The 21,032-nt window shown below is 26.7% G+C and overlaps 1 protein-coding gene and 1 non-coding gene across 3 annotated transcripts in view; both read right to left on the bottom strand.

Moving 5' to 3' along the window:
• LOC113385156 (protein GDAP2 homolog) overlaps nucleotides 1–19,624 on the bottom strand; it is a gene marked incomplete at its 5' end in the record, with an annotated part of 51,922 nt that extends 32,298 nt beyond the window's left edge. The window contains 6 exon segments of one of the 2 annotated variants that reach the window (XM_026622976.1): nucleotides 11,435–11,579; nucleotides 15,745–15,751; nucleotides 16,697–16,840; nucleotides 18,152–18,240; nucleotides 18,943–19,052; nucleotides 19,492–19,624. In XM_026622976.1, coding sequence (XP_026478761.1) covers nucleotides 11,435–11,579; nucleotides 15,745–15,751; nucleotides 16,697–16,840; nucleotides 18,152–18,240; nucleotides 18,943–19,052; nucleotides 19,492–19,624 — 628 coding nt within the window. 2 annotated transcript variants of the gene reach the window in all.
• On the bottom strand, nucleotides 6,058–6,210 carry LOC113387187. Its single transcript, XR_003368137.1, has one exon. It is a non-coding gene; the product is annotated as a U12 minor spliceosomal RNA (small nuclear RNA).
• Nucleotides 19,625–21,032: the final 1,408 nt, after the last annotated feature.

The following is a 21,032-nucleotide window of genomic DNA, read 5'->3' as shown; positions in this document are numbered from 1 at the left end:
TTTGTATCATTGTTTATATTTAATAAATGAATTTCCACAAAAACATTTTTAATAAATTTATGTTAATGTTCATTTCAGGTGTTTTATTGTTAAATAAATGACATTGATTTATGCGTTATATTATTTCAACTTCAAATCTTCAAATATTTGTGTAATATTTCAACATCAGTTATAAGTTTCAGAATAATTCAATAATTAATAATTCTAAATGTTTACCAGCTCTCTGTCTAATTGTATATTACCTTACCAACATTCAACAATTTGTAGGCAACATTGGTTCCAAATTTCCAAATATAGACCAATATAGACCAATTGTTGGTTTACCTATATGGCCTCAATATAAAAAATGTTCAATTTTTATGACCAACCGATATTGGTTTCAAATTTGACCAATGTAGATTTTATATTGCTTGTAGATTCAGACCATATTAATTTCTACATGGGTTAAAGTATATTAGCCTCGATACCGATAGCTATCACATGTTTCTGTGCTTTAATTTTTATTTATAAATTTTCTTTATCTAAAATCCGTTAATTTTTCCACATTTTTGTAAAACAAACTCTCACTAGTTTTCCTATTTAACAAGAATTTATGATTTTTGACTGGTTAGTTGTATCAATGTTGGTGCAAAATTCGATGACATCAAATTGTATGTCGAAATTTTAGAATTAAAGATTATTTTATAAATCTTTGTTTTTTCTTTACTTGATGTATTGCCCTTAAAAACCTTATATATATATATATATATATATATATATATATATATATATATATACATATATATATAACTTTGGCTGTTCTTATAAGTTTAATTTAATAACATCAATTATCATTACCAATCTTTATAAAGATTTTTGTAACAAAAAGTTTGTTCAACCAACAAATCATTATGGGATCATAAAATAACCATTAGTACCATTAGTAATTGAACAAATATTTGCTTTTTCATTAAAATCTATTGCTTTTTTACATAGGAGAAATTAAATTAATGGGCAGAAAAATAATATGAGACACGAAAGGTACAGACAAACCATTAATGTCAAGGTCGGGGGTCAAGGTCAAGTTCATTGTAGGGAAAATTGGGGTCTATGGGTAAGAGACGAATTTTTTAATAAAATAGATATGTTATGGTAGTGCCATCTTACGGCTATAATATTTTAAAAACATTTTTTTTTTGAAAGTTCGAAAAAAATAATTTTATGAATTTTGTAATTTTTTGAAAATTTTGAACTTTAGCCAAATTGATGAACTAAATCTGTTATGAATAACGTACCTATTTTATTCAAAAATTATCCCTTAAATTTTAACTTTAACAGATTTAGTTCTTCAAACTGGCCAAATTTCAAATTTATCAAAAAAATTCCAAAATTTTAGAAAAATTGTTTTTTTTTCAAATTTTTCAAATAAATTTAAGCAAAAATTTAAATTATGGCACAAAACGTTTTGTACGTACGTACGTTTCAGTAATTTTCTTTAAGACACGATTCCACTAGGTTTTTTTCTAAATAATATGTTTTGGCAGTTTGTTACTACTAACGAATATAGACCCGTAACATAGCATTACCATAACATACCTAAGTTAGTTCTTCAAATTGGCCAAAATTCAAAATTTGAAAAAAATGACAAAAATGCAATAAATCAATTTTGTAAAAATTTTCGAAAAAATTTAAATCTGTTATTATAATAAAATATTATAGACCCGTAACATAGCATTGCCATAAAGTTTATCCAAAAATTGACCCTAAAATTTTTACATTAACAGATTTAGTTCTTCAAATTAGCCAATTTCAAAATTTAAAAAAAATTACAAAAAAAAATTTTGGCAAATTTTTTTTAAAAAAAGTAAAGCTTTTAAAATATTATAGACACGTAACATAACATTACCATAACGTACCTATTTTATCCGAGAATTAACCTTCAAACTTTTACTTTAACAAATTTAGTTATGCAAATTGGCCAAAGTTCAAAATTTTCAAAAAATTACAAAAAATTCCATTAAGATAGTTTTATCAAAATTTTCAAAAAAAAAAATCTTTTAAAATATTATAGACCCATAGCATAGCATTAGCATAACGTTCCTATTTTATCCGAGTATTGACCCTTAAATTTTTACTTTAACAGATAGAGTTCTTCAAATCGGCAAAATTGCAAAATTTTCAAAAAACCAAAAAAAAAAAAAATCTCAAAATTTCCAAAAAAATTTAATTATTTTAGCATATTTAAATTGAGGTGTCACAGATTTAATTCTTTAAATTGGCTAAAATTCAAAATTTTCCAATAATTTAAAAAAAAATATTTTCCTTAAAGTTTTCAAAAAAAATAAATATTTTAGCATATTTAAATTAGGTTGTGGCAACATCCTGCATTTTTTTTCAAGACACGATGCCATTGGTTTTTCTTTAATAATAAGTCGTTACAAAACTTGTTTCGAATATTCCCCTAAATCCGTCATCCCCTAACATCAAATAGTATACTACCTCAAAGGGTTTAATACATTTTTTATGCACACACGCGCCAGTAATTTCGCATGACGTACGTCAATTTAAACGTCTATTTATCAACCGATTACAAAGGTATTTCTACCTGTCTACAGGTAGGAATGAATTTACAATGAGCATTTAATCGAACGGAATCCTTTGGAGGGGCTTAATAGATATCAAAAGGAGGATATCCAATATAATTTCCATGACTCAGACCATAGGGTAGAAATTAGGTCGATACCTGGAGAGGTTTTTAGAGGTTTCTGAACATTTTGGCATACCTTAAAAATGGATGTATGTATGTATATTTGGATACGATTTTTCGTACACTATTTGGAGAGCACGGATCAACCGATTTGAATGATTAAAAAAATAATGAAATCCATGTTTGGATTACAATTAATCTCCAATCAGCACTAAAATTGCAGAACATGTATTTGTAAATAAAAACCCTGCATTTCTCAAATTCCAAACACATTACTAACAGTTTCATACAGATTTCTTTCTCGACTTCTAATTTACTTCTCAATACTATTTTTATTATACTTTGTCGGAATGCACGGAATCCACACAACGAATTAAATATTTATTACATTCGACACCTGAGTATATAATTTCTAGGTTCATGAAACATAATTATATGGTATGACGCAAAATCTTCAATTTCTATTTCGATAAAACTTTGGATGCGTAGGCGACTATATAGGGCTATCAAATTTTTATTATAACCCGCCCTTTACAAAGTGTAGTATATTATATGACGTAGAGTTATTGATTTGTTCGGAAAGTTTTTTGAATACTTAAGGATAATTCGTGGAATACTAAAATTTTTATTATTGATGATATAAGGTATACTAGATCTAATTTCTTCTAACCAACATGGTACATTTTCAATTTAATAAAAATAAAAAAAATAATATGGAGGACCCTTAGAACTATCACAACTTTATATGAACAGAATAGTAAAATCACTTATTAAAGTGATAAATAAAATAAAAAAGAGAAAAAATTAAAAAAAAAGAGAAAAAATTAAAATGCCTCAATTAGAGCTGTTGCCAAAAATGTTAATTGTTCTTTTTATACAATAAAGTAATTTAGTTTCAAGGTAGTACAGAAATTAGTCATATGCACATTCCAAATAAAAACGATATTTATGTATTTATGCTCGAATTCAGTCATCCGATAAAGGCTGTAAAAATTAGCACAGTGTTTATGATTGCAAAATAGTTCACAAGTTGCAATTTTTTGCAGGTTTAATGAAACATAAAAAGAAATATGAAATATACTGCATAAAATTTGCACATGGAAATAAAAACTAGAGGTGTTTGGCATCGTGTCTTAACATTAATAAATAAAAATAATAACGAATCAACAAAAATTAATTAATTATCAACAACAATATTGATTATTCAAATAAGTTTTATTTTTTGCACTCTTTGCTCCGTATCTCAAAAACGGCTGGACCTGTCTTTACCAAAAACTAATCAGCACGTCTCCTCGTCAATTGGAATATAATGTTTTTTGAATCATTTAAATTGGTTTATAAGGACTTTTGAAATCGTGAACAAAAAAATTAATTATTTCAAACTTACTAAAAATTACTTAATCCAAACATACATACTACATACACTCTTATCTATATTTACCTTACTATTTCAAATTATTAAAATTTTTCAGAACTTTCATAAAATTTCAAAATTTTCATGAATAAATGAAACATTTTTTAAAAAATATCGATATTATAGAGTTGAAATTATTATTAATTTTCATAATCATTTTTTAATAAATTATTTTTTTGAATTTTGAAAATTCATTTATTTATTTATAATAATTAATTGTAACTTTGCAATTAAGTTTTCAAATGTTTATATATTGGTTTTATATAACTGTTAGAAGTTTGAGGTAATATTTTATATATGGTAACTGTTTGAAGGACCTTGTTTGCATTCTTTTTTTTATATATGTCTAGTTTCTTATAAATATATTAGACGGTTGTCGCCCAAATATAAGCACTTATATTTGGAAATTTGCAGTAATTATAATAATTATTTGTAAATATGGAAGAGTCCATTCATGAATATTAAGTAAAAGTAAATAAGAAACGGCGTAGAGGCATGAAGTTTAACTTATTTTAAATTATTGTAAAAAATCAATTATTTTTTTAATAATAATTTTTTTAATAATCATTTTTTTTTAATAATATTTTTTTTATTTTCACGTTATAGAAAAAATAGAAAAAAAGTTAATAATTACAAAAATTAGCTGTTGTTAAATTTTAAAAATCCTCTCGTACATATATTTTCAAATTTTGAAAATATTAAAGAAAAAAGCATTTTTTTTAATTTCTAGACTAAAAGCTCTATAAACGAGTGTTACTATCTTTCCGTAGAGTAATCTCAAAAAAATCGAAAATGAAAATTTTTATATATTTTTACGCTTCAAAGGTTTCTGAATATTTTGGCATACCTTAGAAAAAATGGATGTATTATTTGTGTGTAAAAAAAACATTTATTTCTTATAAAAAATTGAGAATACTTCTAAATTTTCAAAAAAAAAAATAACAACTAGTGGGGTATACGGCATCGTGCCTTACGGCAAATTGCTGGAACTTCCCGTACCGTAACGAAATGTTCGAGGAATACTGAATGTTTTCAAATAGATTATTATTAATATTGTAACATTGTTTAATATTTATAAGATAAACTGAATTGCAAAGTTGAAATTATTTGTTTAAAGTATATTAGAACTATAGTCAGAATTGAAAATAAAATCTGAATTATTTTCGATGTACAAAAAAAAAAAAGTTTTTTCCAAAATCAATTATTTTGTTAAAACAAGCTGAAAGTTCTTCGAATCATTTAAATTGGACGTTTAGTTCTCTCAAAAACTGCCATTTTTCGCACATTTAGCTCGGTATTTTCGAAATAGCTGGGTCTGCCTTTGCGAAAAACTAACCACCCCTTCTCCCAGTCATTACAAATTGAATGTTTTTGCAATCATTCAAATCGGACGCTCCTTTCTCTCAAAATCTCGATTTCTATTTTCTGCACTCTTTGTTCTTTATCTCCGCAACGGCTGGACCTGCCTTTGCGAAAAACTAATCAGCTCATCTCCCTATCAATAGAAATCGAATGTTTTTTGAACCATTCAAATCGGTTGATCCGTGCGCCTGAAAACGTGACTGGAAATTTGTATCCATACATACACACACACAGATCCATTTTTTGTGAGGCATGCCAAATTGTTCCGAAACCTTTAAAACGTTGAGATATGCAAAAATTTTCAATTTAGATTTTCGGCCCATTACAATAACTTACTACTCTACGAGAAGTTAGATTAGAAAATAGATTTTATGAAGACTCTGATCTAAAAAGGTATCACCATGCAAAACCAGTTCATATATGATATAAGAACTATTGAACATGGTGTGTTTTTAAATCCTAAGATTTGGTATTGGTCGCTTATGGAGGCAGATCGCTTCACCCGAACACCCGTATGAGCACATCCTCCCAAACCCTCCAACTGGGCCAAAAACAGAGCGAAGTAGGCTCCGTTTCGACGACAGCAGGAGAGCACCAGGAAGAACGTGTCCAGGAACGGACGCTCAAGGGGACGACCTTTGCCTCTCCAAAAATATCCCTCAAAGCATAAATGCAATGAGATAATTGCTATTTGAGCACTAGACTCAACTAGGCTCGTATATTTTCCTTACTCATTAGTTTAAGGCACGAAGAAACGGAGCAAATGATCGTTTTTATATACTAGAGCGGACTGTATTCTGCAGCGTGCGGTAAATGTGATATCGGTTGACTGGAGTTGGGAGTGGGGAGTAGTGGTGATACGGTGCAACTCGATTATTTTCGAATAAACTAGTGGGGTACGAAATTGTCGATTGATGCAAATTGTTGAAACTTTGTTTATTGTAATTTAAAATTTTGAAAGGAATTTAAGTTTTTGAAAATTTGGAATACAAATAAATTTTCTGAGAATTTTAAAATTTTTTTGAGGTTTTCGAAAATTTTGAATTTATGATCTATAAAAGCTTTATATTTTTTTGATACTATGAAAAATTATATTTTTTGAAAATTTTAAATTTTTTTCAAAGCAATCGCTTGTATTAAGGCAAATTGCTGGTATTTTCTGTACCGTATTTTAAAATTTTCAAAAATTTATGAAAATGATGAGAAAATTAGATTTTTTTGAGAATTTTGATTTTTTTCCAAAGCGATCGTCAGTCTTAAAGCAAATTGCAGGAAATTTCGTACTAAATTACATTATTTTGAGATTTTTTTTATTTTTTTGTAAATTTTGAATTATTTCCAAATACATCGCGCTGCCTCGAGGCAAAATGCTGGAACTTCCAGTACCGTAATTTATGTCTTTTAAAAACATTACATTTTATTGAATTATGAAAAATAATTGTTTTTTTGAAAATTCGGAAATTATTTTAACTTTAAATTTCATTGAAAATTATGTAAAAAACTAGGTTTGTTTGAAAAATTAGAATTTTTAAAAAAATATGAATTTCTTTCAAAAGGCGATCACTTTTAGGAAAATTGCTGAAACTTTTCGTATCGTTTTTATAAAACTTTAAAAAAAATTGAAAATTATGAAAAAATTTAATTTTTTGAGAATTTTTAAATTTATTGAAAATTTTAAATTTTTGTCAAAGCGTTCGCGAAAAGCGAACTTTCCGTACCATACATACTTTATAACTATTAAAAGCTTTAATTTTTTTAAAAAATTATAGAAAAACTAGGTTTTTTTAAAAATTAAGATTTTTTTAAAATATTTTGAATTTCTTCTAAAGCGATCGTGCTGCTTTAAAGAAAATTGTTGGAACTTCCCGTACCATACTTTATAACTATTAAAAGCTTTAAATTTTTTTAAAAATTATAAAAGATTTAGATTTTTTTGAAAATTTAGCTTTTTGTTTAAACTTTGAATTTCTTCCAAAGCGATCGTCTGTAGGCAAATTGCTGGAGTTTCTCGTACCGTAATTTATGATTTATAAAAGCTTGAAATTTTTGTAAATGTAAAAAATATTTAGGAATTCTGAAATTTATTGAAAATTATGAATTATATCCCAAGCGATCTCGCGCTGCCTCGAGGCAAATTGCTGCAACTTCCCGTACCATACTTTATGACTCTTAAATGATTTAATTTTTTTTTTAATTATGGAAAAATTTGTTTTTTTTTTTCAATGTATGATTTTTTAAAAATTTTGAATTTTTTCCAGAAGGCGATCGCCTTTAGGAAAATTGCTCAAACTTTTGGTATCGTTTTTATAAAGCTCTAAAAAATTTTGAAAATTATGAAAAAAATGGATTTTTTTGAAAATTTAGAATATCATTAAAAATTTCGAATTTCTTCTAAAGCGATCGTCTGTCTTTAGAAAAATTGCTGGAACTTTCCGAAACATTTAAATAATCTTTAGAAGCTTTGAAAATTATGAAAATTTTTTTTTTGGCATTTTTTTGGAAAAATTCAGAATTTTCTCAAAGCAATCGCTCTACATAGCTGTTTTAGAGTTTTAAAAAGGTAAGGTAAAAAAGATCTGTTATCCAAGTGGTTAAATAAATTTTCACGATTTGCAAATTCGAAATAAAAATTAGAAGACTCGTAGAATTGTCTGTTTTCACATTAAAAATTTATATGAAGTATTTATTATTGTATATTAATAATTTTAGACAAACTAAAATTGGAATTCGACTAGAATAATATTTATTTGCTAACATTTATAGTTCTTTTAAGATATTAAAAACAGTTTACTTTTCAAAAAAAATATTCCTTGCAAAATTAATGTTTTCAATAGGAAATCACATTGATTGGTGAAAGCAAAATATCTATTTTTTTAACAAGCAGTAAATTTTTTTATCTAAAGTACTAAATCTCAATTCTCTGATTTCACTATACTTTAAACAAGGTGTTTTGATCGGTATTGAAATATATTATTTATTTAAACAATTGTGTAGACATAACTTATTTCAGCACAATATAAAGATATCTTGCGTATTGTCTGCTTATTGTTTGAATTACATCAAAATGTTTTCAATATAGCAACAATTTTATTATATCTATTAGGAAACCATTGTTCATCCTGATTATGAATAAATGAATTACACCGGTTTTGTAATATTGTGTTAAACAAGATATAGAAATAATAAAATAAGTATAATTTTAGCTTTTGTGGTAAATGTGATTAGTGAAGAAACCAAACAAAGTATATTGAATTATTGAATTATGTTTCTATCGATCGTGACCTTCAAAGAAATAAGAAAATATTTTCGTATTTTGAGCAAGAAAAGTTCCAAAAATACTTTTGGCTATTCATGAGAAAAATTAAAATTGATGAATTCGGATCGTATTTTTAGAAGCAATTCTGGGAAATTGCGTAGAAGTCTCTGTTCAATAACCTGAATGAGTAGTAAATCACGATACAAATTGGAATATAAATTTGCCTTTAATGTGGAAAATTGAATTTTTATTCATGATCCAGATATATGTAGTAAGTAAATTAGAAGAACGCGCGTCTTTAGCATTTTCCCACATGTTTATCCCATATGATTGGCATTTTAATTTTCCATCATACAATGTATTATACAAACCAGTGTCATTACAATCATATAATTACAATGTCAACAAAATCACTATGAAATCAATAACATAGAACAATACGAGCACGTGAATTTCATTCGTCATCCGACAAATCGTTTGAGGCCGATTAATTCATTATTACATTACCAGGATTGGTAATAAATAAATCGTTTAACAAATCAGGAAAATGTCAGGAAATAATTTCATATGTGTTATGGAATTATGATAAATTGGTTATATCATTATAGCTATTACATTGATTGCTTTGGAAAAACACCCATAACATATACCCATAGGTGTATAATATATTAGTGCTTAAATTAAAAAAAAAAGTTATATGAACATATTGTAACGGTTGGATAAAGAATTTAATTTTAAAAAGTATTTACTACATAGCATAAATATTAAATAACATTTTTATCGTTTTTTTTTTAATATGATGCATATAGAAAATAGATTTTTTTGAGAATTTTGGAGGTATTCGAAAATTTTGATTTTTTTTATGATTATTTTTAATATGATGCACTTTTGTCTATAAGACATAATAATTGGTTTTAGTTAAGCAATTCGTAGTATCCGTTAATTTTTTTACAAATTGGCACTGGTTAACTGTAAATTGATTGATTCTTCGAACTTGTATCAATATCTATAAAACAATATTTGAACAACTGATTTTTAAATAAATCCGAGACTAAAGTGCTAAATAATTTGCACTTTTCAGTTTAACGACTATATTTGTTTTTTATCACTTGTATGATAAATCTCTATTTTATACGTTAATATTTTATAAAAAGTTCTATAGTGCCCATTTTCAATTCACAAAAATATTATTATTATTATTAGATACAAACATTATTATTATTATTAGATAAAGGTATTTAGAACTCTTTATAATATCTCAGATTTAATATAATTTTTAATATTTTTTTCATCATCTTAAGATAATGTAGAGTAAATTTTCAAGATTTCATTCTGTACTAAATTTAGAAGGTTAAGTAATTACGTTTAAATAATTACGCATATGCATATTATTAAATTAAAAATAAGACTAAAACATTCATGATCAAACAAAACTATTCATATTAATTTTTGAAGGAAAAAAATGTATAACGAAATGGTGTTTAATATCAAAATATTTTTTATGAGAACAAATTTTTCCGGTGAAAAGCGTTACGTTAAATTTCAGTGAAATTTTAAATAAGTTGGCATATGCATACTATTAAATTAAAAAAAGTCTAGAATATTCATATTATTTTTGATGAATAAAAATGTAAAACAAAATGATCTTTAAAATATTAAAAAAAAATATTAATTTTGGGAACAAATGCTCCAGGTTAAAAAGAGTTACGTTCAATTTTAGTAAAATGTAGATATTTCTGATATTGAAGCTACAAATTAAATCGATGCATAATAACTACAATTTTAAATATTTTTACTAACCTTTTAAAAACAAGATTTATTTTATTTCTTTCTCGTTTTGAAGAAAAGACTACGCGAGGCATATTTTCTGATGTACTTAAAATTTTATGAAATTTCTTACAATTATTTATTGAAACCATATTGATGACATTTCTATAAAAAATATCAAATCGTTTGGATTTTTATTAATTATAGGAATTTTTTCACGTAACATTTTGAGTTATTTGTGGAATTGATAAGCTGCATTGATCTCAGGCGTTTTTAGTAGATCCAAAAAGAATTAATTATCAATTTATTGAACAAAATAAATGAATAAAATAGAATTGTCAATTGTAAAAATATCTCTGACAGCGTATCAAAAATAAAAATGATCAATGCCAACTTCATTTTGACACTGATATTCAAATATCGCAATCAGTATTGATATTTTGAAAAAAAAACTGAGTTCCAAGGAGGTTGCAGCATGTGCATATATAAATTATCCATTTAGTGGAATTGCAGAAAATTTACACTGTAGTATTGATTTTATAATATTTGTCGTTTATCGATGTGTCAATAAAATAAAACTTTATGTACTTATGACTTAGACCTCACAGAAGAATCATGTACGATGAGATCATTTCTAACATGGGTAGTAGAAGGGAACATAATAAATTTTTTTCAATTGGCTACATTTTTCTGATCTGTTTTCAAGTAAAAATGGATATAGCTACTGCACGATGTCAAGTTATCCAGAGCAAAAGCTTGAACTCGCAACCCTATCCACACAAGGCAGTGTGCCTAACCATTACGCCAAATAGCATCATGATGTAACAACAAATATATTAATCTTCGAGACTTTCATTGCCTTAAGGCAGAACTTTTATGCATACATCATCTAAGTTTTTGCAAAAACCATGAACCTAATAGTTTACAAATAGATATAAAAATCATTTACCTTTCTTGGTGTCTCAGTTCCTTAGCCATGGTGTCAATAATAGGATCACATTGAGGTCTTTCTCCAAGAAGACGTTCCCTGTCCAAATCACCATGCATTCTGGTGAAGTCTTCACTGAGAGATAATGACACTGAGTCATCGTCGGCTGAAAAGATAAAGCAAATATGAATATTTTATTGTTAAATAATATTGATAATATATGTTAATAAGCAAGGTAATGTCTGGCGAATAGGTGTGACTTAGGGATTAATGACATTCATTATTCGCAACTTAATGCTATATAAAAATGAAATGTTTCAACAGAAAGATTCTTGCATAAAGTATAAATTTGTGACAGATTAGATTTCTTTAGATATCTTTTATCATCAATAGAAAGTATCTTCTTTTCAATAAAATTAGAATCTTATTAAAGATGCTACCAAGAAAGTCATAAAATTTTAGCCGAAGATCTCATATCAGCAAATGACAGTTTTTCAGATTTAAAAATGGTTATTATGATGCTTCTCAAAAAATATAGTATTAATATTGTTTTGTATCAGAAAGCTAGTTGTCTTAATTTAGTTATGATGAATTTTTTTCAGTATTGCCCGAAAGCAATATTTTTGATATATATCTATAAGTGATTTTTATGATTAATATATAGCTGGTATATATTATATTTCACAACTCTCTGAAAAAAACTTTTGCTTTTAATTCGAAAGATTAATTACTCACATTTCCTTTATGTAATATATCATTGAATAAATAAATTTTCTCAAACAAACTAACAAATTCGAATGATTCGTTTCTGGGTAAGTCTATTTCGAAACCATTTTTTTCCAAAAATATTGAAAATATTTTTGGTATTTTAGAAATTTTGGTATAACCAACCAAAAAATAGAAGCTATCACAATTTTGATAAAAATAAAACATAGAATTTTTTGACAGAAGAGTTAAGCAATGTAATTTTATTTTACATACAATATAGTTATCTATAATAACATCAAATATTAAATTTAGTAGTAATATGAATTTTTTCCAATTTTTTTGAGAAACCTTTCCAAAAATAAGGATAATCAGCTCATACTGTCATTGGATGAAGAAGGTAAGTAAACTATTATAATGCTCTGATTGACTATTTATAAAATTATAAAACAAGACAAAAAATTAATCAGAACGTCTTCTCAGGAATCAAATGTTTTTTGAATCATTAAAATCGGTTGAACCTTTCGAAATCGTTGACGATAAAATGTATCCAAACATATATACTACACATACACGTAAACACACACATACATACATCCGTATTTTCTAAGGTATGCCAAAATGTGCAGAAGACTTTGAAGCATTTTGCATAAATTTTTATTTTTGATTATAATTAATTTCAATTAAATGATTGATTTTGATGTTGATTATTAGATCAATTAATAAATAAAATAATTAAATTATAATATTAATTATTTAAAAAAATAGACATTTTTTATACAATAAACTGAAAAATCTAACAATTTCCAAAAATTTCTGAATTTTGGATATAAATCCTTAATACTCACACAACTCGAACGATTCATTGATCATGACCAACAACAAGCGTTTGGAACAAAAAACTAAAATACTCGATCCACACACATTTAAACACGAACAAAGAAATATTTTTCCGACTATTCAAGAACAAAACATTGCGAAAATAATATATAATAACAACAAATCATGCGCATTTAGACGAAACGTTACTCTCGCTTCTGTACAAACGGAATGTATCACTTTTAAATTATTACTTGACGCTTACGAATTTGATAATTGCGATTCTAAAACTTTCGAAAAATGTGAATAATTGAAAGCGAATTTATGAGCAATAAATGAAATATTATGTGATTGAGAATAGTTGCACTTGACCTTAATTTTTATTTCACTAATTAAAATTATGCATTTTTTAAATTCTTTTAAAAAATCATTTCTGTATTGTAATAACATATTCTGTATTGTAATTTTATTATCATTCTAAGCATAGGTAAAAGAAGTATAAATATATCGCAAACAAGTTTGCTTCGCCATTACTTCAATTTTAGTTGTTTCCCCATTCCATAGAGAGCGCCACTAACTATAGCACGTAAATTTACCCCTAGGTTTAAATATATAATATAGAAAAAATAAATCTGATTAATTTGAGTAAATGAATAAAGAACAAACGCGTATAAAATAAATTTTGAATTAAATCACGAACATGTTTTCAGAAAAATATAAACATAAAAATAGTAGTCTGCCCGAAGGCAATCCATGGTATGAAAGCAACGCAAAATCAATGATTTCCTTTCCCTCCCTTGTTTATTATTCTTATTACCGTTACATTACAATTTATATTCTTATTACAATTAACTAGTATATTAATATTAAACACTTGATATCAATTAATTAGTGACTATTCAACTATTAAACACTTTATTTTCTTTTTATACAGAAAAATAAAGTACCAAAAATATTAAACGTTTGAAGTAGGTGTATTATAACTAGACAATCAGTTATTTAAATAGAAAATTGAATTTGTGCACAGTACATCCTCTTGTGAATGCGGCAAAAACTAAAACAGAGTAAAAGAGTATAAACAAATCGAAAATGTGGCTTTATGCCGTTACTTCAATTTTAGTTGTTACCGCACTCCATAGAGTGCGCCACTAACTTTAGCACGTAAATTTACCTCTAGGTTTAATTCTCTAGATTTATTGAAATATGTAATAAAGAAAAGATGAAGCAGATTAATTTGAATAATTGAAAAGAACAAAATATACGTTACCAAAAATATTTCGAAATAAATCATTAATTTGCTTTCACAAAAAAATATAATAAGAAAAGTTAAACTTTTAAAGTATAGATACTATGATGATAAGATGATAAGAGAAATAGTTCTGAAACACAAGTAATAAATTTCGGCATAGTACACCCTCTGTTGATTGCGACAAAAACTAAAACAGAATAAAGCGCATTTGTTCTAATAAGGAAAACCTCAGGTTTACTCTTCTGGAATTTTGAAGAAACTTCGCATCATGATAGAGTTTATAGTCAAACCGAACCCCATAAAATATTATAGGCCTATGAGAAGTGGTTTAATTATAAAAAAAAAAAATTATTCTCAATGCTGCAAAATTATGTCGAATTATTGCTATTCCTTTTTAGGAAACTGTGCCGTTGTTTAATTTTATGCGCGTCGAGATAAAAACGAACACAGATTTTAGTGTTTCGAAATGCAAACAACTGATAACATAATAAATAGAAAATCATATGTGCCAAATGAGAATGCGATAATTTTGAACAACAAACATAAACGTAATTGATAAATAAACACAGGCGAATTTGAAGAAACATTCACAATTGTAATCCTGTTTCATTTATATGGAGAGGGGTAGTAGGCATTAACAAAAACAGGATTAAATTTGTGACCAAACCTGTTTAACTTTTAGTGTTATTTGAGTTATCTCCAACGGAAGATTCTCTAACTCTTCAACATTTAATAGAAAATAATTATAATTATGTGCGCATTATACGTTTTCAATCCAACCCTTGAACTATGTTTCAAACCCCCACCATAAAAATGACAAAATTACCAATATGTACATTAAAATTATATATTTGTAGGTACAGTAAACAATCCTAGTGAATAGCTAATAAAGTGGCAGTAATAGCTCAGTCAGTAGCATGCCCGACTCATACGCCATGGATACTCGGTTTGAGTCCTGGCACTGACATAGAATCAGAGAATTGTCCTTCGATATGTAAATTGAAAATAATAAGAAATTGATTTGTTGATTTGATATAAATTAGAAGTAGAACTTGGAAGAAGGAGCAAGGTTTAAAGGAAAAATTGTAAAAGTCTGTTATAAAAAAAATTTGGATAGTATAGGATAAAGGTAGAACCTGCCTAAAATGTGTTATCGAATTAAACTCAAAAACAATCTCCATACAACAGAAACAAAAAACGAATAATAATGTAGCCATCTGTCGTTAGACGAGAATGTCTAAATTCTATCTAAGATTGAAACCAATGCATGAGTAATAAATTTCACACATGTTGAATTTATAAAAAACTTGTGTGAAATTGTATGATCGCACAGCAAATGTATAGCTTTTTGACAATTACACCATCAATTCATACGAAGATATGACCGTAACATAGCGTTGCCGTAACATTTCAATTTTATCAAAAAATTGGTCTCTGAATGTATTTTGAATCATTCAAATCCATTTTGAATGGATTGTTGATCCATGCTTTCAAAATCCGCATACACACATATATAAATTCATTTTTGTTAGGTATGCCAAAGTGTTCAGAAACCTACAATGGTACTTTTATACTAAATTTTATTAGTAATGGAATGCTTTTAATTTTTTTGTCATAAACCAAACTTACCACTGGTGGTTGTCTTATTATGCTTCATTTTGTATCCAAAATTTATAATTTGTTAATAATGTGTTAGTATCGTACAGCAAATAAATCAGAAGTTATTTATTATTTAAATTATATTATAATCTAGAATTAAATTCTAGAAGAAAATATAGAATTATATATTTTCTATTTACAATTATTAGTAATAATCGTGTTTCACGCGCACTTGTAAACTAAAACTTTGTCCACTATCAGTTGCAGTACAGTCATAAAAGTATAATCTATTAGATAAGGTATAATTCAATAAAGTCAACAAATACGCAATGGCATTGGACATATACGTCAATAATTTGTAGATAAAAAAATAATAATTGATTACGAAGAAATGGCCTGGCTTACCTTTGGTCTACCTTTACCAAAAACTAATGATTTATTAGACTTCTCGTCATTTGGACGTGCTTGATAAAAGGTTTATAATCGAACTAACGTTTGACAAAGCAATTTTTTCTTATCTTTAATTAACATAGTTTTATAATAACAGACATGTAAAAATAAGTTAAAAATAGAAAAAAAATTGATGAAAAGTCTGGCGACAAAAAATGTGAGTCCATTGAAATTAAAAAAGAAAGAATAAGACTTGCTAAATTTCTTTTAATTTTTGAATTTGTACCACTACAATCAGCCAAGTGGTTCAGATTCTAACCAAGAGTAAGAAGAACTACTTAACGACATCACAAAAAATCTAATTTTTATAAATGCAACCGCTACCACCAGCCAAGGTAGCTCTGATTTTAACCCAAGAGCAAGAAAAACGACATAACAAAAAGTTAGATGATCTAAAACTTTCTCTCTTGAGAATGTTGTTAGTTCCTTTACTATAAATAAAATTACTTACTCAGTGTGACAGCGTGTCTAGGATTGTCTATAATTCTGATCTGCCTATCTGGCTGAAGTGGTTCTCCTAAAAGACCTCCAACATTTTCTGGAAGTTGCCATCGGGCCGATTCTTCTTCTGCTTCCGTGCGCGGAAAATACAACGGCAGGAGAACCTAAAAAAAATATAAAAAAATATATGAATATATACTAGCTGGCCCGGCAAAAATGGCTGAGGCATAAACAATATTTCTAGAAAATTTTTAGTTCCAAATATAACTAACTGATTTTGAATGTACAAGTGTCTACATAAGGTATATAAGTGAGAGATTCTGGTAACACAATAAAATTGATGGTATACCCACTGCAACGCGTGTCTCATATAAATGTTTCTAGGACATATTAAAAGTCTTTGCAAGTGCCAGCTTAATCTAAAACTGATTTCATTTAAATGAAATTGGTACATTTGAATATTCAAGGTTTTGATATATTTCGAGCTTTTTATTAATTTATCAATTTTTAAATTATGAAGCAAAATTCGATCATTCATTTTTGAATTTTGTTGTGGCACGCCTACTGAATCAAGCCAGTTTCCAAAAATTCTGCTGGAAAATATACAGTCTGCCATATATATTTGTTTCTTCTCAAAAACTTTTGTTCCTTCAGATTATAATATTTTTGCTGTTTCTACAAGCCATTCATGAACTAAATACTGTGTTACACACACACAGTATTTAATTATAGGGAAATATTTCTACAATGAGAATAATCCTACAAATCTGATTTTGCAAAGTAATTATCTATTTTTTGACAAATCTAGTTTTATCGATGGTAACCTTTCCGTCGGCAATATCTAATAATAGTTTTAAAAATATTTCAGCGGATAGTGCGGATAAATTTTAGCTTTTGCATGAGGTCATAAAAGTCTTGATCAAAATTCAATCAACGACGTTCATACAAAAAACTATAAATTGATTAATTATCGAGCTAGATAATCAAAAAAACAATTGGACTGTTAATATTATTATTATGAGAAATAGGGATTTATTGTGGTACGGTGAAAATTTAGTTAGTTAGTGTTTTATATATTTTTGAATTTTACATTATATAATATTACAACTCCCAAATTAAAAAAAAAAGTTTTATGTACAACTCATGTTAAAAATAAATGTATGAAAAATATTATGTACAGCTCATGTTTTGTATCAAAATTTAAGATCTTCCATTACAGAAGAAAATTCAAATCTAATTCTAAAAAAAAAATTCGTTGTCTGATTTGAAATAAAAATTTGTGGTTGTGGCTCCATATGTTCTTTAGTCACGAATTAACTAAAATAAATGGACCAAAAAATTAAAAAAAAAATCTTAGGTGCAGCCAACTTGTGCATCTTGCTTGGTATCTAAATATATGTTGTCTGATTCTCAGTAATACTAAATGTCTGTAATTTAGGATAATAATTTGTAAAACATTTTTTACAAAATATTACCTCATAGATGCCTGCATCTGAATTTTGAAGTGCTAAAACTATTGTGTGCATCGTCGATCCGTACGTTTCGAGAAACCTTCGTATCGTTCCTAAAATAAAGAAATTTAGATTAATATATTATATATTATCAATCTATCAAATAATTACCAGCATTTAAAAAACTATTGAAAAAAATGGAAAACCATTATCGATGAGTAACAAAAATATGAAGAATGTAGTGATTTTTTAAATTTACATGTTTCGCATTTATGTTTATGTATGCAAAAATCATTTGCTTGCTCATATTAAATTTGACCTACATATGAGAATTAATAAACAAATTAGTTACGATAATATCTTTGGTCTGATTCAATATACTATACATATATGAATGTAAGAGTATATAAATCATTTGTACTATAACATTTGATACAATGAATAATCTTAACGACTTTCAAAACATTTATTCAAGATAATTGTAAAGTGATAAAATAACATTAATGAAATATTCTCCGTTCTAACAATCGAATAGTATTGAATAATATTTAAATATTTGAATATAGATTTATCTGCTTTCACATTATATAATCCAGATAACAGTAAAATATAATAATGTAAATAGTTATGAAGCATCTACAGTCTAACATCTAACGTCTAATTTTTTGTCGATTTCAATTTAAAATCCTTTTAGAGGCAGTCGCATATCCTTCAGATATGTTGACTGATTTTCAACACATAAATCTATAAATTTTTAGTTTCAATTCTTTGATAAATTATATTAGTCATTTATGAAATTAATAAAAATGACTTACTCAAAGCCACGTGTGCTCCTTGATCGGGAGGATAATTTTTCTGGACGGAATTGATGACTGGAAGAGCTATGGAATGTAGACCTAGTTCACGGGATTTATGTAATACACTTCTGTAAAACCAAAATAAAAATATAATTATCATTTCCATTTATTTTATGAACTAGTTAATAAATAATATTACAAAAATGCACAAAAAATATAGAGTTTTTTAAAATGCTATCAAGAGAACGTCGTGGACTTCTAGAGTAGCAGGATCAGAAAGTATAACAAAAAATTCAGATTTTCTAAATATAACATTAAGTTTGGACAAAATATCAGAATGACGTCCAATGAATGTTCAAAGGATATCTATAATAAATCATAATCAAATAACAAAAATGATTTAACAAAAGTGAGCGTAGACAAACCATCTAATCAAGAAGTACCTAAAAATATTCAAATTAAGCGCTTTCAAATTGAATGGATAATTTTGCCTGATCTAATAGATTGTTGTTTGAATAACTTCAATATAAACTAAGTGAATATATATTTTATTTAACATTTTTTTACCTGTAACAGGAGTGCAAAGTGTTTTCTGCTGCTGTTTGATATTTCACATTGAATTTGGGACCCACAGTATGTATGATGTATCGAGCAGGTAAATTGTGTCCTTGGGTCAATTTTGCTTCGCCTGTACGACATTCTAAAAAAAAAAATGGAAAATAATTATATATTAAAATTTCAGTCATATAATGATCAACTTGCAGATTACCAGAAAATAGCTTAAATAGGATTAAACAAAAATATTTCCTGAACGACATTTTAACTGAATGACTCGTTTTCTATCCCAATTCAAAACTAGTGTATTAAGGGTTTTTTCTTAATCAATACTAATAGATACCTATATGTCATTTGAATTCTTGTAAGATTTTTTTATGTAAGTAATGTAAACAGTACACTATCAATTATAGAAAGTGCATGACTTGCTAAGGAAAAAAAAAGATAAATTTAGCACTTAAGTGCAAGTTCCATAGAATAAATATAATAGAATTACATAGAGTACACATGCAGCCCTAAATTTTCTCCCTCCTACTACAAACCCCTATTTGGTAAAAAGTACTTTATTAAGCGAATAATTTAACATGTAGTAAATTAATGTTTTTGACTTAATTTTTGTTCTGATTTTCTTGAATTTATGAAAAAGCTTAAATTTTACTGAAAAAAATTATCAAGCGTTGTTCAACTCGAAAACTTTATTGAAGGAGTAAATTTTCTTTAATTTAATTTGTCTTACGTAAAATATAGAAATACATAAAACTTTAGTATTTCACTCCTTTTTTACAATTCCCTATTTCATAATAGTCAATTTAGAAGTCCAATCATTTTTCACATATCCCGAAAACTGATCAATTATCGTCTTTTTTGTGAATGTCTTTTATTAAATTTTGACAAAGATTTTTTTGAGCTTATTGAAAATCTTTTGAAACAATTCCTAGATTTTGGCAACGGAAAGGTTACTATCGATAAAACTAGATGCGTCAAATAATCTGATAATTTATATATAATTTTCAATAATCTGCATAAACTGATTTGCAGGATTATCTCATTGTAGAAATAATTTTCTATGTGCACAAAAAGCACATAGTTTTTGAGTGTCTTCCAGAAGGAACAATTTTACCAACAAATATCTTGATATCTTGATATCTTGATGATAAAACTATTTTGGAGAGAAAACTGGAGTGTTTGATTATTCTCAATAATTCAAAAATAATTAAATTATTATAAATCATGGCAATAATCTATAAACCTTGAATAGGCAAATGTGCCTATTCAATTTAAACGAAATCAGTTTCAGGGAGGGAAGTGCCTAGTAAGATATCTCGTGTATTTATTTTTTTTCTAGGTTTTCAAATTGTGAACGCACCCTGGTATATTACAAATCACACTCTACATAAAGACTTAAAAATCAAAACTATTAATGAAATGAAAAAAAAGAGAAAAAAATACCACGAGAAATTACCATGTCACCCAAACAAATATTTAAAATAATTAAGGAATCTCCTAGGAAGATTGAAAACAAAAAGGCCATACGATCTTAAATAAAATGACAA

The sequence above is a fragment of the Ctenocephalides felis genome, unplaced genomic scaffold (genome assembly GCF_003426905.1).
Source record: "Ctenocephalides felis isolate EL2017-DRISC unplaced genomic scaffold, ASM342690v1 CF-g0.4_SCAFFOLD_03571, whole genome shotgun sequence".
Lineage (NCBI taxonomy): Eukaryota > Metazoa > Arthropoda > Insecta > Siphonaptera > Pulicidae > Ctenocephalides > Ctenocephalides felis.
This window is presented reverse-complemented; position numbering and strand designations above follow the sequence as displayed.